Raw genomic sequence first — 16,798 nt, forward strand, 5'->3', positions numbered from 1 at the left:
TAACTGGTAGGTCCAAATAATAGTTTACATTGAAAGAATTAACGAATTCATTAATTCATTTTAGGCTTCTTGGTGTTCTTTCCATGGATGACTGCTTTCATCCATGAGGCGACACTTTCAGTTAACAGATCATAAACTACCATGAACTTGCTCCATTGCCTTAGGGCAGTTCTCTATAGCCTTTTTTGATACTATGAACATTTTTTATCTATAGCAAATACAATAATTACTAATATATCAAGTAATTTTAATAATTGTAATCCCACTGATAATGTAAAAACTTTCATTTATTGAAGAAAGCAGTCTTCTGGGATTTGGCACCGTGTACCACATATACACAGTGCCAAATCCCAGAAGACTGCTTTCTTCATAGTCACCGCCGTGAAAGCCTCATATCTTACACTTTCAATTATTATTTATCTGCTACCCTAAATGTAACTTTCCCTATCAACAGATATAGTCCGGTCCATACTAGTGAAATTGTAAATGTTATTGATAAACTGAAAATGACAAATTCTTATCGTTATGATGAAATTCCTGTAAAAATTCTGAAAAACAGTATTCACTACATTGTTTCGCCATCAACTTATATAACAAATGGGTCGCTAACCACTGGCATATTTCCAGATCACCTAAAATTTGCTGAAATAAAACCCATATACAAAAAAAAAAAGGTGACAAGAATATCATTAGTAACTATAGACCTATATCGCTCTTGACTTCCTTCTCAAAGATATTTGAGAAGGTGATATATAATATACTTTATAAACATCTGGTCATTAACAATATAGTGGTCAAAGAGCAATTTGGATTTAGGACTAATCTGTCTACTAATAATGCCAATTATAGATTGTTAGATCAGATATTGACGGCTTTGAATGAGGGATATAATGTGGGAGGAATATTCTGCGATCTTGAAAAAGCCTTTGACTGTGTTAACCATAAGATTTTGTTATCCAAACTGGAATTTTATGGTATCTCGGGGTTAACGCTCAAACTAACAGCACCATACTTACAAGGAAGATTTCAAAGAACAAGACTGCAATTACAATCTGAATATTTGCTCTGATTGGGGTAATATCTCTCATGGAGTTCTCGAAGGTTCCATCTCGGGCCCTTTACTTTTTCTGATCTATATTAATGATCTTCCTTTGGTATTAAACAAGATCTCTCCCTCTATCATTTTTGCTGATGATGCCAGTGTTATCATAAGTGAATTCGATCCCTCTATTTTTCGTAACAAGTTAGATGAAGTCTTCAAAACTTTAAATATGTGGTTCAATATCAATTTATTATCCTTAAATTTCTCTAAAACAGAGTATATTATATTTGCAGCAAAAAGGTTTTATGAACAAGATAATCATATAAAAATTGCATATGGTAATAAGGAGTTATCTGATTCATGTCACACAAAGTTCCTAGGCATCAGTATTACCAACACATTGCCCTGGAAGAAAGATATTGATCAACTTTTACCAAAACTTAGCACCTCTTGTTATGCAATTAGAACTGTCAAGCCTTACATTAATTTGGAAACTTTGTTGATGGTCTAATATGCTTATTTTCATTTCATCATGCATTATGGCATCATGTTTTGGGGAAATTCCTCATATGCTATTAACGTGTTCCGCGTGCAGAAGAGGGCACTCAGAATAGTGATGGGTATCGGCAGCAGAGATTCTTGTAGGCAACTGTTCATAACTTTGGGTATTCTCCCTCTTCAATCCCAATATATCTATTCTTTACTGTCCTTTATGGTTAACAACATGGATTCATATCAATTTATATCTGATGTTTCCATCTGAAGGTGAAATGAAATATATTTTATGTCAAATAAACTTCTTCAGTGTCTTATGGTTTCACATACAGTATATTTCCAATTATCCATGCATAGACCATCCACTTTGCAGCTTATCTGTGCACATTTTAATGCGCATTCACAACCACGTGGGGTGCCTATTAATTACACTCAGCCTGTCCATCAATGAAACAACTAGAGAACCACTGAATGGATTTTCATGAAGTTGGAACTGTGGAGTTTTAGTAAAATTTGCTCACAAATTGCAACTTTGGTTAAAACTTGTCAGAAGAAACAGACAGTTTCCATGACAATATACATATGTTAGTACATCTTGAGTGTAATATGATAACTGACTGTGGGTGGGAAAAAATTGTACAGAAAAATGAAACACTTTATACTCAATATACTTTTTCATTAGTCTTATGGTTTTGAAGTTAATTACACAAATCAGATGCTATGTGTATATTTCTGAATTTCTAAGCTCAACCACAGTCTTCCAGTTTTGATTCAGCCATGTTTTTCAATTAATTGTGCATATTTTCCCTTTTGCTATCATGGATAATCAGGAGTACAATGCAGTTAAACAAAACTGTTACACTATGTGTACATTTTCTAACTTATTTAAAGTGGCACTAAAGAAATTGGCGGGAAAGTTGACGGGTTAACTTGGGTGTGCAGTGGCATGTCTGCCATGTGCTCTGTCCAACTGAATAAGCATCAGTTCATATCAGATCTACCTGGTACATCCATCTATGTGTTGCGTACAGTATGTCGCAAAGTAGGCTGTTACTATACAGTGAGTTGTGTAGTATTAGTGACAGCCACTTTTAATGTAATTTTGAAAACGAAAAACCAGTGAACTATGCATTCAATCTTACAAAGACAAACCATAGAAATGGTAATTAAGGTTCATGGCTATTTCAAACAGCAGATGAAATGGGTGGGTACCTCTTAGGAGGTACCACAGAAGGGTGTGCTGTGAGTGGAGGGATGTGAGGACACTTATGTATGATGATGGGAGCACTTGACAGTGTGTGGGTCATTTCATCTAACTATAACCCCTGCAGTTACAAAAAGTCCACGAAGAATATCCTTCAGATGTGGGGGAGGGGGGGAAAGGCATCTTCTACATCTGAAGCAGGAGTGCTCCAAAGATGAGTAAAAAAATTGGAGGAAACTTTACTATAGGTTCTGACAGAACATTCAAACAGAAGCTAATACATATATTATTTCTCTAAAAAAATTTTGCTTTTCAGGAAAAAAGGGGTCCAATGGTGCACCAGTTTCCGGATTCCATAACAACAGAATGTTTTCAGTTTGCTTTCAGCTGTTCCTGCACCATGTCTATCGATGACTAACGCTCATTTCATATGGAATATCATCTATGCTGATTCTTGCAATGTCTCAGATCCATTGGATGATCTGCATATATTAAAAACGCCCACTCAAAACACACACACACATACACACCATCAACAAAATCCGTCCATCTTTCTTTAAAGCTTTTCACCAATCTGTAAACTTTGTTCTACCTCATACAGTTAACAATACAATAAACTGTATTTCCTCCATACATGTCACTAGCATTCACATCATGTGACCACAGGAAACATTTAAAATTCACACTGTTGTCTGTTGCTTGTGACACTGAACTACATTTACATTTGTAGTCTATACATATTTAAATTGAACAAATTACATATTCAGGTCAAAAAGGGTGACCTGCCTGAGAGATGACTTATGGTACAAGAATGACATCTGGTTACTCATCAACAGTGTGAACATACATAATGAAATGACTGTGGAAAATACTTCCATTCCCACCCAAAAAAGATAAAATATGCGAGTTGTCCTTTCTCTACAGTATAGGTATCTGTCAAGTCCTATCACTCTCCTTCAAATAATGTTAAGGGTTATGAGAAATGAAGTATTGTAGACCCTTTATTATCCATACATGGATAATTTTCTCTGCTGATTAATCATCAGATTTTTGGAACCCTTTCATTATTGATTACAGCTTCATGTAATGATGTAATTAGTTACATGCTGCTCAGTACATCAGTGTCAGCAATATTCATCATGAAAGCTTTACAGTGATTAGCAGTACAATGTACATCTTCTCCCTTTGTTGCAAACTTTCTGTTTTATTATTTTATTGCTCCTCTCTCACCCTTTTCTACCACTGAGGACGGGCTGGTCTCTTCTAATGGACAGACATCTGTTTCGCTGTTTACTGACTGGGAAGTATTAATGAAATGATTTTCAGGATATAATGCAGTATGGATAGTGGGTATTTCCAGATGTTTGGATCAACCATGGCCTTTAATTAACGCACTATTCTTCTGTCCATTACTGTGAATAAGTGAGACTTCATAGTTTAAGCTTTTAAATCAATACTGAGCAAGCCAACACTTCTACAAAAGTCATGGCAGTACCAAAGAAAACTGGAACTCAGTTTAAAAAGTGTCAAATATACTAAATGCAAGGTCTGTCAACAACTCTCACAACAAGTAAGTGATGAAGCAAGTCATCCCAGACTCTCCCCCCACAAGATTATCTCTTCAGATGATGCAGTGGTTTCATAACTTAACATTTCAGGTCACTAAGCTCAGCTGGATGCAGACAATGTCTTTAACATAATAATAAAAAAATGATCCATCTATGCTACATCATGAGATGTACAGGATCATGCTATATAGTTTTCAGGCCCCATTCATAATCTAGAAACTGTTTATATCCCATGAAGATCATCTGTAGCAGTGTCTTCATAAAGAGAATGAACTGCCAGATTAGAAAACAACATTTAATATATAGGTGATTCATAATGCAATTTTGCCTGTTCAAATTAAATCTCCTAGAAGTGTACACACACATTTTAATAGAATACAATTGACTTTTTGACTAAATCAACTGATCATGCTTGATGGTGGTGTTGTTGGCTTAATATGTGTATGTGTAGCTGTTGAAGTTCCTTAGAAATTCCTTCACTTCAAGTAAAATTCTGTTTCACTGAAATGTGATACAGCTCAAAGGTTATGACACTGCTAGACATGGAAACCCCATTCTTTCACCTAACCTATCCAATCTGTTAACTTTCCTACACTCATGATTTAATTTTACTTTCAATCTCACCTTTCTAAAAACTTCTTGAAAGGCTGCCCTCTCAGATGATTGAAAATCTCTTCAATGTATGGCTAGAAACAAACAGGAGCAGATAAATTACATTTTGGAAGTACTGTATATAATATCACATGTCAAAGTACAGGCATATTCACAAAAATCGATTTCAATTTATTACTTACTTACTTACTTACTTACTTACTCATGGAGCTGAGCCCTTCTGGAGGAGCCGCCAATTCCACAGCTACTCAAGAATTTCCCAGCATTTTATGGAACCCAAAGGTTCATTACCGTGTTCACAAGAGCCCTTCACTGGTCCCTATCCTGAGCCAGATCTATCCAATCCATACCATGCCATCCTATCTCTCTAAGATCCATTTTAATATTGTCCACCCACCTACGCTTCAATTTATACTTACCTCAAATAAATTAACAGGAACTTCATTCTTCATTAAAAACTTCTGTACATGTGCCACGGCATCTTTTGAATAATCCTGTAAAAGAAGATGAAAACAGCGTAAAGTAGGTATTAAGTATCAAATTGTTTGTCTCTCTGTGTGCTACACAGTTTCATGTAAAACAGTCTTAACTTCTGACAATAACCAGTTCATAACCTTCCTCATACATCATTGGAATGTGAACAAATGATCAAAGAAGCAAAGGTACTTTTTATACTCAGCATTAAAATCAAGTTTAATGGCTAAAATACATTAAACTGTCCAATTACAGGAAAGTATACAATAATGCACGGGAATGAAGAGAGCCTGACCTTTCCTACCATTTAAATTAAAAAAGCTAAGAATCTAGTTAATTCAGTGCTTGATTATCCATAAAATTAATTTACAGAGTTCTGTTTCTTCCTTAATGCTTTACATTCCAACTCCCATGAACCTTTAATACAGCAAACACAATCTGAACAATATTTAAACTTTCTGTTTGCAGATCCAACCTGTGAATTTAAGGACATACATCCACAAAGACTACCATACTGTGACATGATTGAATATCTGTTGCCAGGCAACAGCACAGTAAACGTGCTATTACATCATCAAACAAGTGAGCCACTGCTATGCAAAGAATAAACATGCAACAACAGAAGAACTGTTGGAGACAGTATTTTCTGTGCCGTGTGACCTGAGGCTATATAATGAGAACCAATGGGACAAGTTAGCTGAGAGTCAGATAGTTGGAGCTGTGAGTTATCTGCAAGACAGTTGCCAGCTGGTAATGATGTGAACAGAAGAGGGCACTGCTGGGATTCATTGCCTGCAGAAGACTTGGTGTGTGTTGCAGTGAGAAGTCGAATTGACAAGAGTGCTATAATTACTTGTAGTGATGATTTATAAGAGTTAATAGATAAATCCAATTTCTGATCCAAACCCTGTGTTCAATCACAAATATGTGACAATCTGGGATGTGAGGCTGAGTGATCTGACGAAAGCACACTAATATTCTGGAGGAATGTAATACTTCCAACTTCAGGGCCAAAGAGAAAGCCAAGCAAGCAAGCACGCAGTGTGGAGCAACCAAATAAGCAGAAAAAAAGAGTAGTCTGCTCGCTCTTTGCTTCATGTAGTGTCTACACCTGCTCACGCTGGTTCATCGCATGCAGATATCTTATACCCTGAACATGGAGGTGATACTTTCCTCCAAAACGTCGGTTAGCAAAATATCTACATGACGCCACATCCCAGAAGACAGCAATCCTCGTGAGAGGTTCTTTATTCCAAATTATCACTTCTATCCGACTGACTGTTTCCAGGGCAGAAGAGGCGGAACTACCATTGCAGTCAGAGAGGCATCTCCCAGACCCATGTAGGCCAACAGTAGAAGCAACAGGGGTCTTCATACCTATTGCCAATAGCCAAGTATCACTTGCAGCTGTTTATAAATCTCTGGGCCATGTTTGGAGTGATGGGGACATTAATGAGCCCTTAAGCTTTAAACATAACTATATTGGCAGGTGATCGGAATGCCAAACATCCATTTTGGAATAGTGCAGTTTCAAACCCTTCAGGAGTGAATGTTTTGGATTTGATGCAAATGAATTCGAAACTTCAGCGCCATAATGCCCCACTCATTACTCTAATGCGGGAAATGGTGACATACTCGACATTGTGGTCCCTCAGAATATCAAATTGTCAGATGTTTCAAGGACTTGCCTCTGATTTAATGTCACACAGAATCGAAAATTAACTCAGGGAAACCGATACAGAGGCGGGCAACTTTACAGCCTCCACTGCTTTGGCATATAGGTTGTCAACCAGTAAGGTTACCGTTTCGAACCCAATCAACGATCTCCCTGGTTTAGATTGCTTGCTAAAACACAACAGAGGCTAGAAAACTGTGAAATGAAACTAGGGATCCAGAGCATAAAACGGGAGTTAACTGAGTCGCGAAAACAATCAGATAAATGACCGGTAAAAATGCACTTGATCGGTGGGAAAATAAAATATGTAACTCTGAAGTCACGCCTCTGGCTACATGACCCATTGCAAAATTCCTCCTAAAGAGAGATGGAAAAAAAGGCACCAAATACTACTATTCATAGTCCCGCAGACCTCAAATTTAATCCATTAGAGAAAACTAACGCAATTGCTGACTGGCTGGAAAACCAGCCCACACCCCACGACCTGTGTGACGACAACCATGAATGGTGGGTGGAGTACAGGGCTCAAGCTCTGTTCGAAGCTGCAGACAATGACCCCCTGACAAAATCAGGCCTTCTGATATACAGAAATTAATAAATTCCTTGAAATTGCGAAAGGCCTGCGGTACAAATGGCATTCCAAATGAATTGCCAAAGGCCTGCGGTACAAATGGCATTCCAAATGAATGCCTCAGGCACATTCCAAGGGCGCCATTGGCATGAATTTATTTAATCACTGTATTCGGCTTTCACGTTTTCCGACGTCTTGGAAGGAGGCAAAAATGATAACCTTACATAAACCCCGTAAATACACATCCGATTAGCCTCTTGGCGGCATGCTATTTGGGGAAGTTGTACTATAAATTGTCGAAAGGCATATTGAAGAAAGTGGCCTGCTTAATGCAAACCACTCTGAATTCCGTGAATGTCGCAGCACAATTCAATTTATGAGATTTGCGAACGACGTGACACTTAGTTTCAACAATAATATGTCTACGGCGGCAGTACTCTTGGAAACTGAAAAATCCTTTGATACTACACGGCACGCTGTCTTGCTATATAAATTATCTAAATTGGAATTTTCAACCAGTTTGAACAAGTTTGTTAGCTTTTCTTTCGCAAATAAAATTTTCGGCAAAGGCGAAATGTCTACGCCAAGGAAAATGCAAGCATGGAGGCTTCTAGAATCTGTCCTGTCCTTCACAGTGTACAGGTTGTGCATAAATGATGCCCCTTCAAGCACCTGGTGTTCAGCTAGCCTTCTCTGTCGACGGCACGTGCCTGCATGCGAAATATTACAAGGAGGGTTTTGCTATCAGAAAGTTGCAGCGCGGTCTCAGCTCAATGGGGATGTGGTGTGAGAGCTGGATCAATGAGAAAAAGGCACTGGCAATCTACTTTCTCGTAGACACAGATCGCTAGTCTCATCCTACAATGAATGGAAGGAACATTCCATTTGTAAATAGCGTAAAATAGCTTGGTACAATCTTCGACAGGAAAACTACATGGAGACTGCACACAGAAATGGTCGAGCCTAAGCTTTCGGAACATTTATTAGAGTTTACTCCCTATTCCAAAGTGAGCGACTAAGCGCTAACATTAAATCAGCTCTCCACAAAGCACTCATTAGGTCTGTAATGACCTATCCTTGCACTGCCTGGGAATTTGCGGAAGATACCAATCTAATGAAATTGCAGCGCTTGCAAAACAAGTTTCTCCGCACCAATGACAATTTTCCAAGGCGCATACTGATCCGCGAATTTCATAAGGCTTTCAATATACCGTATACTTATGATTACACCGCAAAATTATGCAGGAAACAAAAAATAAGACATATAAAAATCATGAAAATGCAAATATTCGCAATATTGGAGAAGGCGAAGCCCGACACATAAAATATAAGAGGCTTAAGCTTGGCGGCGGTAAAGCATACAACCGTTCATGTGACTAGGCTGCCGTGGTACCGTGAGCTACTTAGCGCAGTCGGTGTAGCGACTGGCTACGGGCTGGACAGAGTTAGAGTCCCGATTGGGTCAAGACCGGCTCTGGGGTCCACCTAACCTCCTATCCAATGGTTACTGGGGGTTCTTTCCCCGGGGGTAGAGCGGCCGGGGCGTGAAGCTGACCACTCACCTCCAGCTAGTGCCGAGGTCAAGAATATGTGGATCTATCCATCCACTCCACCATACGCCTTCATGGAGTAGTGCTTAAGCATTTAAGCACAGGGACAACTTTACCGTCTTTACCTTTACGATGATCTGGTCTCAGTCTGGACTGACAGAGGCCTCATATATGTATATTGTATATAAATATGCATTTTACTGGACTGTGTATTACACATGTAAAACTGTAAATAGTATGCAGATATTGACAATTGCCACAGTACCGCTGACTGTGGCCGACAAATGACAACCTCTGTCCGTCAGAGCGGGCGCATCACATCGACAAAACCCAAACTAACAACAGCAACTAAAATCTTGTAGTGAGACCCTAAGACGGACTGGCTGACAGTCTGCCACAACTTGACAGTTCGAGTCGAATCAAGAAGTCGGCGGTGGCTAGCAGTCTGAGAAAGGGCATGGGCACAGGAGTACAGTCTTCAGTCGGCGGTGACGGAGTGTAGTTCGTGAGCCCAGTGGGAGTGAGAAATGGTCTTTCTTAGAAGACCTTTAAGAGTTTTAAGAGTCCAATAAATTCGACTACCAATCCAAACCCATTCTACAGTCACTTATCACGTAACAATACAAATGTAAAGAAACTAAATTACAAGAACAGATATAATACATAGTACACAGCAATTAGGAGGTATCATGATGAAACTAACAGATACATTTTCAAAGGTCGCTTCTTTCGGGACTCCGTACAGCTCGTCGGTGGCCCGGCCCTGCAAGGCGTTGATCAAGTATGTGGATTTCTCCTGATGCGTCCAGCAGTAGTGTTCTACTACGGTTTCGAACTGGAGCCGGAACAAGGCCGATGATGTGGCTTCGCCGCGCTCGGTCCGGGCCTCGACTCTTTTCAACTTTGCCTGAAACTCGAGTCGGGTGGCCTCAATCTTGGCTTCCTCCCTTTTTTTTGATTGATCCTTATTTCTGCCTTCATTGTCCGTGCCTCTTCGTGGAAGTCGTTCCTCACGTCTGCTGGGATTTCCTGGAGGCTCTTCGTCCGCGTATCGAAGGACGTCTTTACTGCCCGTAGGTCCACCTGTTTCATAAATCTTCTCGGTCAGTTCCTTGCGGAGGCCCTGTATCTTTCAGTCGACACACGACAGGACACCTGCCAGCCGATATTTGATGGTCTCCCGGATTGGATGTAGTGTATTGCGGCCTCCATCTTCCCTTGATGGATATCCACTCACGAGACGACAGTGCCTCGAAGGACACAAAACTTCTCATTACTGGCGTCTATCCTGGCTTCCAACTTTTCTTGAGTGGCGTCTATCTTGGCATCCATCTTTCCTTGATGGGTTTCCATCCTGGTCAGTTCTTCTTCTTTCGGGAGTTCTTGGTCGGCCCTTATTTCTTCTTTCATTTCCTTCTGACTGGCGTCCGTCTTGGCTTGGTTGGTTCTTATTTCAGTCAGCAGGCATGCCATCACTTGTTCCGACTCCATAATACAGCGGTATAACGATCCAATGCAGTTTCCAATTCAACCACTTCTGACAGCAGTTGTCACGTGTATGAGTGTGACTATATGACAGGGTTTTGATTGGCAACTGAATTCACTGGACTCTTATACAACTCGCGGCTACACTTTATAAATCACTGAGCGGTTGCTCAGTAGCGGCTTCCAAAGGCGGAAGTTACCGAACTATCCCAGTGCCTCAGCTACCAGCTTCTAAAAAGAACAGCTCACAACGACCTAACCGCAGCAGTCCTCTGACTGACTGCTCACCAACCAATTCGCTTCACTCCACTGTGCACTGCATTCACTAACCGAACTCGGTAGGCCGAGTGATATAGCCTCGGAGCGTATCCACAGAGAACACCTCTTGCAGCATGTTCTATTGTTGCGTGCCGTCACCGTGGACGTGACGCGTTCCTCCGTTGCGTGTGTAAGGGCCATTACCTAGCAAACGGATCTACACGCTACAATATATAAGTTAAAACGATTTTTTTGCTAATTAAAGGCTTCTTAGGAATTAAATCATGCTACAAAGGACGAGTTTTAGTAAGTCTAACTAACAGGTTGTAATCAAAGAGAATGTGACAATATGCTTTTCGTTTCTTTTTAATTTGATTGTTTGGTGCTTTCTGTATGAAAAGTCGGCAGTTACTTCTTACACTGCTCTTCATACAAGAGTCAACGAAATCATGAAACACGTGCATGAAATGCTAGCAAAAGCACCCGTTCTTCACACCCGCTTTCTTAAAACAATCGGTACTGATATAATGAATTACATATTAATTATGACAATGTTATGTACATTCGCGTATTCCAATTGCCCTCACCCCAAAATTACTATTACTTTTACGGTTTAGACACATGCAGTGAAAACCTTCCACCGTTTAGTGCCGTGGTTCCACATAATGATTGCTTGAGGCAGTAAACAAATGCCAGGCAACACAACAGCAAGAGATATAGATAGCTCCTTGTATGTAAACAGGACTGTAGAAGTGTATACACTGTACACCTTGCCCGCGAATTCGGCAGAGTGAATTTTAAAAAAATCAATTAACTACCATGAAATCTTCCCTCATTAAAATACACACATTAAATTCACAGAACTATTCACTCTTCTGTGGTGATAAACAGGCAATAAGTCAAACCTATATAAGTCAACTAAATGAATAAACAATCAGGATTAAGACTTCAGTGTTTAGCACTGTTACAGACTCAACTGATAGTTACATGGATATAAACCTTTCATCTACGCTTTGAAGACGCACTGTATGTAACAGAGCAAAATCACTGCATTAAAAGAAGAAAAAAGATCATAACACAATACAAACTCAATTTAGACTTCCTGCATTTCATTTTTACTTTCCCATAAACACAGCATATATATGAAAAGGGATTGTGACGGCGAAGAAAATAGATCTTGACATTCTGATGGATTCACAAGTTTTCAGCATCCCCCCCCCCCCCGGGTCNATAAGAAAAAGTGGCTTCTCGAATGCTATCTCTTTGTATGTATGTGTCTATCGATACCGTCTAAACTGCTGGCCAGGTTTTACCCATATCTAAAAGTTCATAAATACATTCTAGCTCAGAAAACATGGACATATGATATGGGCCCGAAAACCAAACTTCAGTTTACTGGAAAACGGCTCCAATGCTTTTCATTAAATTTCAGTGTTTTATGGCGACTATCCCCCCTAAATAAAAATAAATAACGGTACGAGTCCTAGAGGTCCAAATGATCACAGAATGTGCACCAAGTCCTTGCTTGTACCTGTACACTCAGGGACCAACAATGGTCTACCGAAAAACAATCGATTTCGTTTCAAAGGTACCACAGTCAAGGTCAATAGTATAAGAGAAAGAATTTAAATTTATATAGGTCCTCGTGTAAAATAGTCGTAAAACAAGTCACATCTAAATGAAAATTTGGATGTCTCGATAATACTTTGTAAAATTATCGCATATCAAATTTACTGAAAATACGATATGTCCAACAGTTCTTGAGCTGTTTTCTGAGTACAGCTGGACGTACTGGGTGAATATGTGATCACTTGGCTGTCCACAGAACCGCCAAAGATGCTAAAAACCGGCAATAGTCGAGAATCAAACTGACAGAGAAACGGATTTCAAACAGGCTATAAGATAATTACGGTAACTACACGTCGTTGAGATGTAGCAGGTTCCGAAGTGGTCTAGTGGTCCGAGTTCCTGGATGGAGATCCAGGGGTTCGATTCCCGGCGCTACCAGATTTTCTGAGAAGTAGTGGGTCTGGAACGGGGTCCACTCAGCCTCGTGAGGACAACTAAGGAGCTACTTCAAGGAAATAGCGGCTCCGGTCTGGAACACCGAAACTAACGGCCGTGGGGAATCGTTGCACTGACCACGCGACACCCCATAACAGCTGAAGTTGCCACTAACTTCGCCGACAAACGGCGGTCGCTCGGTCGGTATAGATGAATATCTCCCTAGGAAAATTTTGAATAAACATCTCTTCATATCATAGTATTCTAGACGACTATCGCCCAAATTCCGAAACCATACAGTACGAGACAAACGACTTTTACAGAAGGTTTCTTAACCGAAGTATTAATCGTTTCCTTCGGCAAACAACAAAGTCCTCGGTAGGTCCTCCATCAGAAAACGTAGGGCAGCTACTTACATGCGAATGCGCCAGGAGCTCCTTCATGATGAAATTGTCGTATATTTCTCGTGCCAACTTCCTCCTCTCCTCCACACACTCCAGCTTCTCGTACTGTTTGATCTGCAACAAATCAATACCGCCGATGTGACGTTACCAACATCTAATATGCTCCACTGACAGCAATCTGCGTGGTCCATGACTGTCATTTCTGTAAAGATGGCGAAACTGTACTTAAAACGGAATCCCAAGAGGCCTGGCCACTTTACCGCTGGAGTTTCCGCCTCAACACAGGTACTTCTATACAGAAACAGAAAAAAACAGACCATGGAGGCTCATAGGGTTGTGAGACGTCGAGGTTCCCACATTTTATGGACAGGGTCTAGAGTCTGAGACTTGCAGGGCTACGGTGGAGGTATTCGACCCCGCCTCCACATGGGACAATTGGCTAAAGTCTAGACTTGTCCAAACTGGCTAAACTCTATAGACTTGTTCTGCTTATAATACCTCGGCACGGACGGCATAGTAAACACCGTTCTCAATAGTTCTATTGCTGCGTTACGCCACTGTCGCACGCAGAGCGTAGAGAACATCGCTACCCAGTTAGTCCTTTGGTGCGTGTTAGGGATCTGTTGCCTAGCAACCGGCGCTGTTTACAAAGTAATTACTTAACAATGGGTCAACATGCTACAGTATACAGCCCATTTGAATTAATAAAAATAAAACCGAAAAAACAAACTATATTTTTTGTTATTTTTGGGAGCTCATAAATTTAATGTGTTATGGACCTTTTTATAAAGTCGCTGCCCCGGGTTGAGCAAGCCAACCAAATTGCTGCTCAGAAGTTATCATGGCTTGCGTACTTTCGTGCCCAGCTTAGAGGGACCGTTGACCACAAGTAGTTAGTTAGTTAGTTAGTTAGTTATTTGGAGAGGGTGGGTTTCCCCATGCACTTAGACCTGTATTGGTCCATTGTGCTTCCCTCTATGATTTCTACCAGTCTCTATATCCTACAGGTATTGGTACTTACCATCAGTCCCGCCCAGCCAGCGAGACCGGCTCTACTAGCTGAGAGGTATCTATAATGCATCCCCCATCTACCACAGGTATTAGAGACTGCTGTTGGGCGGGAAACGTCCGCAATTTGGCTCAGTAACCTCCTTTGGAGATATGAGGTTCTTTTACGTGCCGTAAAGCTACGACACGGGACCCACGGCTTAAAGTCCCTCCCGGAGGACTCGTTCCATGAATTTTTCCGCCCTTAAAAATTCGACGACCTCCGCCGGGTATTTGACCCCGCGTACTACGAGTCATGAGGTGGGAACGTTACCTCTAGACTACGGAGGCCGCTTTGACCACAAGTAAGGCAAAGCTTTAGCTCCCCATCATTACATCATCGGAAGCGTCCACATCTGCGCACTAGCAAACGCCTAGCACTGCACAGGCGCGTGTTCGTAGCTTTCATTTTGCAGATGAAACCTCGCAAGAGAGCCACTACGCAGGGAACACCACCACAAGAGAAGCCATGATACTGCAGCCGAGTTTATCGAGATTCTCCGAAGCGTAAGTAAACTTGCCCACCACCAGCGACGTCATTGCCCAAGAACGGAAATTAGATTCAGGGATGTCTAGGAGCTATTGCCTTTGCATTGTTGATAACGTGACGTAACCCACGGGTATAAACAGACCTTTATTCGTACACAGTATGCATATGTTGAAGTGCTCTATCTTTTCGGATATATTACGTGTAACCCGCTGAAAGTCAAGAACATGCTGCACCCAGCTTCAGGGCCGAAGAATAAGCCAAGCAAGAAATGAGCGTGAAACAGGTAGCAAGCCTGAGATACTCGTAGAAGTCTTCATAATGACAGCGGTAAGAAGCGCAGATCGCACATGTATCACTACATTCTGAGAGGAACTCAAATAAATCATGAAGTGTTTCTGTCAGAACAAACATACGTATGTTTTGCGTTAAACTGCTACAGTAACACGCACGCCTCATAGATACGAAAAATTTGAACAAAAATAAATCTGTAATTTGTACGTTCCGCTAGCCTCGAAATGCCAATGGTGGGGTTCAAGTTCGTCGAAGCTAAGCGCGACATACGCGTACGCGGATGAAGCACCGGCTCGTGGTATTTGGAGTATTAGATCAGTGAAAGAAACGTGTTTCAACATTTTTTAAAGCAAACTGTTCGTGGGTTTTGCGAATAGAAATAACACTTTATCACGTAATAAACAAGAAACAGTACACAAGGGCTGCGTCATTATGTGATCTTCCCGTTATGGTATATTATGAGGGCTACATAATGAACACGTTAACAGAGAAGCCGCCTGAAACATTTTTTTCATACTGCATATGAGAAGAGGAAAAAAAAAATGCAGGTAACAATACAGGCCGGAACACTGCATCGACTGCGTAGCGTCAGCTTCGGAATTCGTTTCGTCGCGTCGTTTAAATGCAAATACAAGACCCGCTTTGTGAAACCCTTTGAAGAACTACTCGCTCTGGGGAAATTCTGTGATGAGTTTCTGCCTACACAGAGTAAACGCAACAACAGGCTCCATACCATGCACATTACACATCTTGGGACAGAGGACGTAGAACAACTCACGGTTCTCCGGAACCTCCGTATATACTGGTAAGCAGAAGTCACCCATAATGTCCAGGAAGTACAGCCAACACTGAACTACTATCATATTGAGAGCTTACACAAGTGCGTATCTGTGAGGCGGTGTACTTTTCTTCTTCTTGTGGAGTGCAACAAACGTAGCCAGGTGAGTAGCTGCTAACACGGTGGCCAGGGAACACGATACTATAGCATGCAGACCCGATGCTAAGCAATAACTGTAATCAACGGTCACTGCTACGTAATGGCCGTTAACAGATTCCTAACGGGCACCTATGGACTGGAAAACGGTGTTCTCTATGTTGTTCGTGCGACAGCTGTGACGCAACAACAGAAGAGCTGTTGGAAAAGGTGTTTTATATGCGGTACGTGCCGAGGTGTTATAAGCAGGACAAGTCTAGAGTTTACTTAGTTGGGAGGCAGTCGCCGATCAGTAAGGACGAGAACATGGAAACTGAGGGATCTACTGCTTTGGAAGCCGCTACAAGGCCACGACTGGTGAAGATAGACTGAGAAGACTTAGTACGTACTGAAGTGAACTGCAGAGTGTTAATTAGCGATAGCACTAGAGTTATTTGAGTGTTCAATAAATCCAATTACACAATCCAAACCCCGTCTATAGCTACTCAATGACCTAACAATATATGCGTTTTTTCGTTGTTTTATTAAGTGCATCCAGGACTGAGCACAACGTGTAAGGACACGTCACAACTAATTCCTCTGATATCCGGTTCAACATTCACCATCACGCTCTGGCTGTGCGGACGCCATATACCGCATAACCTAGCACTGGGAGAGGGTTACTGAATAAGCTAACAAATACATGTACGGGGGG

General features: G+C 41.1%; 1 protein-coding gene across 1 annotated transcript in view; it reads right to left on the reverse strand.

The window, feature by feature from the left end:
• LOC111871818 (G protein-coupled receptor kinase 1) overlaps window positions 1–16,798 on the reverse strand; it is a 202,157-nt gene that overhangs the window by 34,268 nt on the left and 151,091 nt on the right. The window contains exons 4-6 of the mRNA XM_023865183.2: window positions 13,355–13,456; window positions 5,341–5,415; window positions 4,934–4,995 (exon numbers count right to left, since the gene is read on the reverse strand). Of these exons, the coding sequence (XP_023720951.1) occupies window positions 4,934–4,995; window positions 5,341–5,415; window positions 13,355–13,456 (239 nt within the window). The remainder of the gene's footprint in view (window positions 1–4,933; window positions 4,996–5,340; window positions 5,416–13,354; window positions 13,457–16,798) is intronic.

This window comes from Cryptotermes secundus, unplaced genomic scaffold (genome assembly GCF_002891405.2).
Source record: "Cryptotermes secundus unplaced genomic scaffold, Csec_1.0 scaffold873, whole genome shotgun sequence".
NCBI classification, from domain to species: domain Eukaryota; kingdom Metazoa; phylum Arthropoda; class Insecta; order Blattodea; family Kalotermitidae; genus Cryptotermes; species Cryptotermes secundus.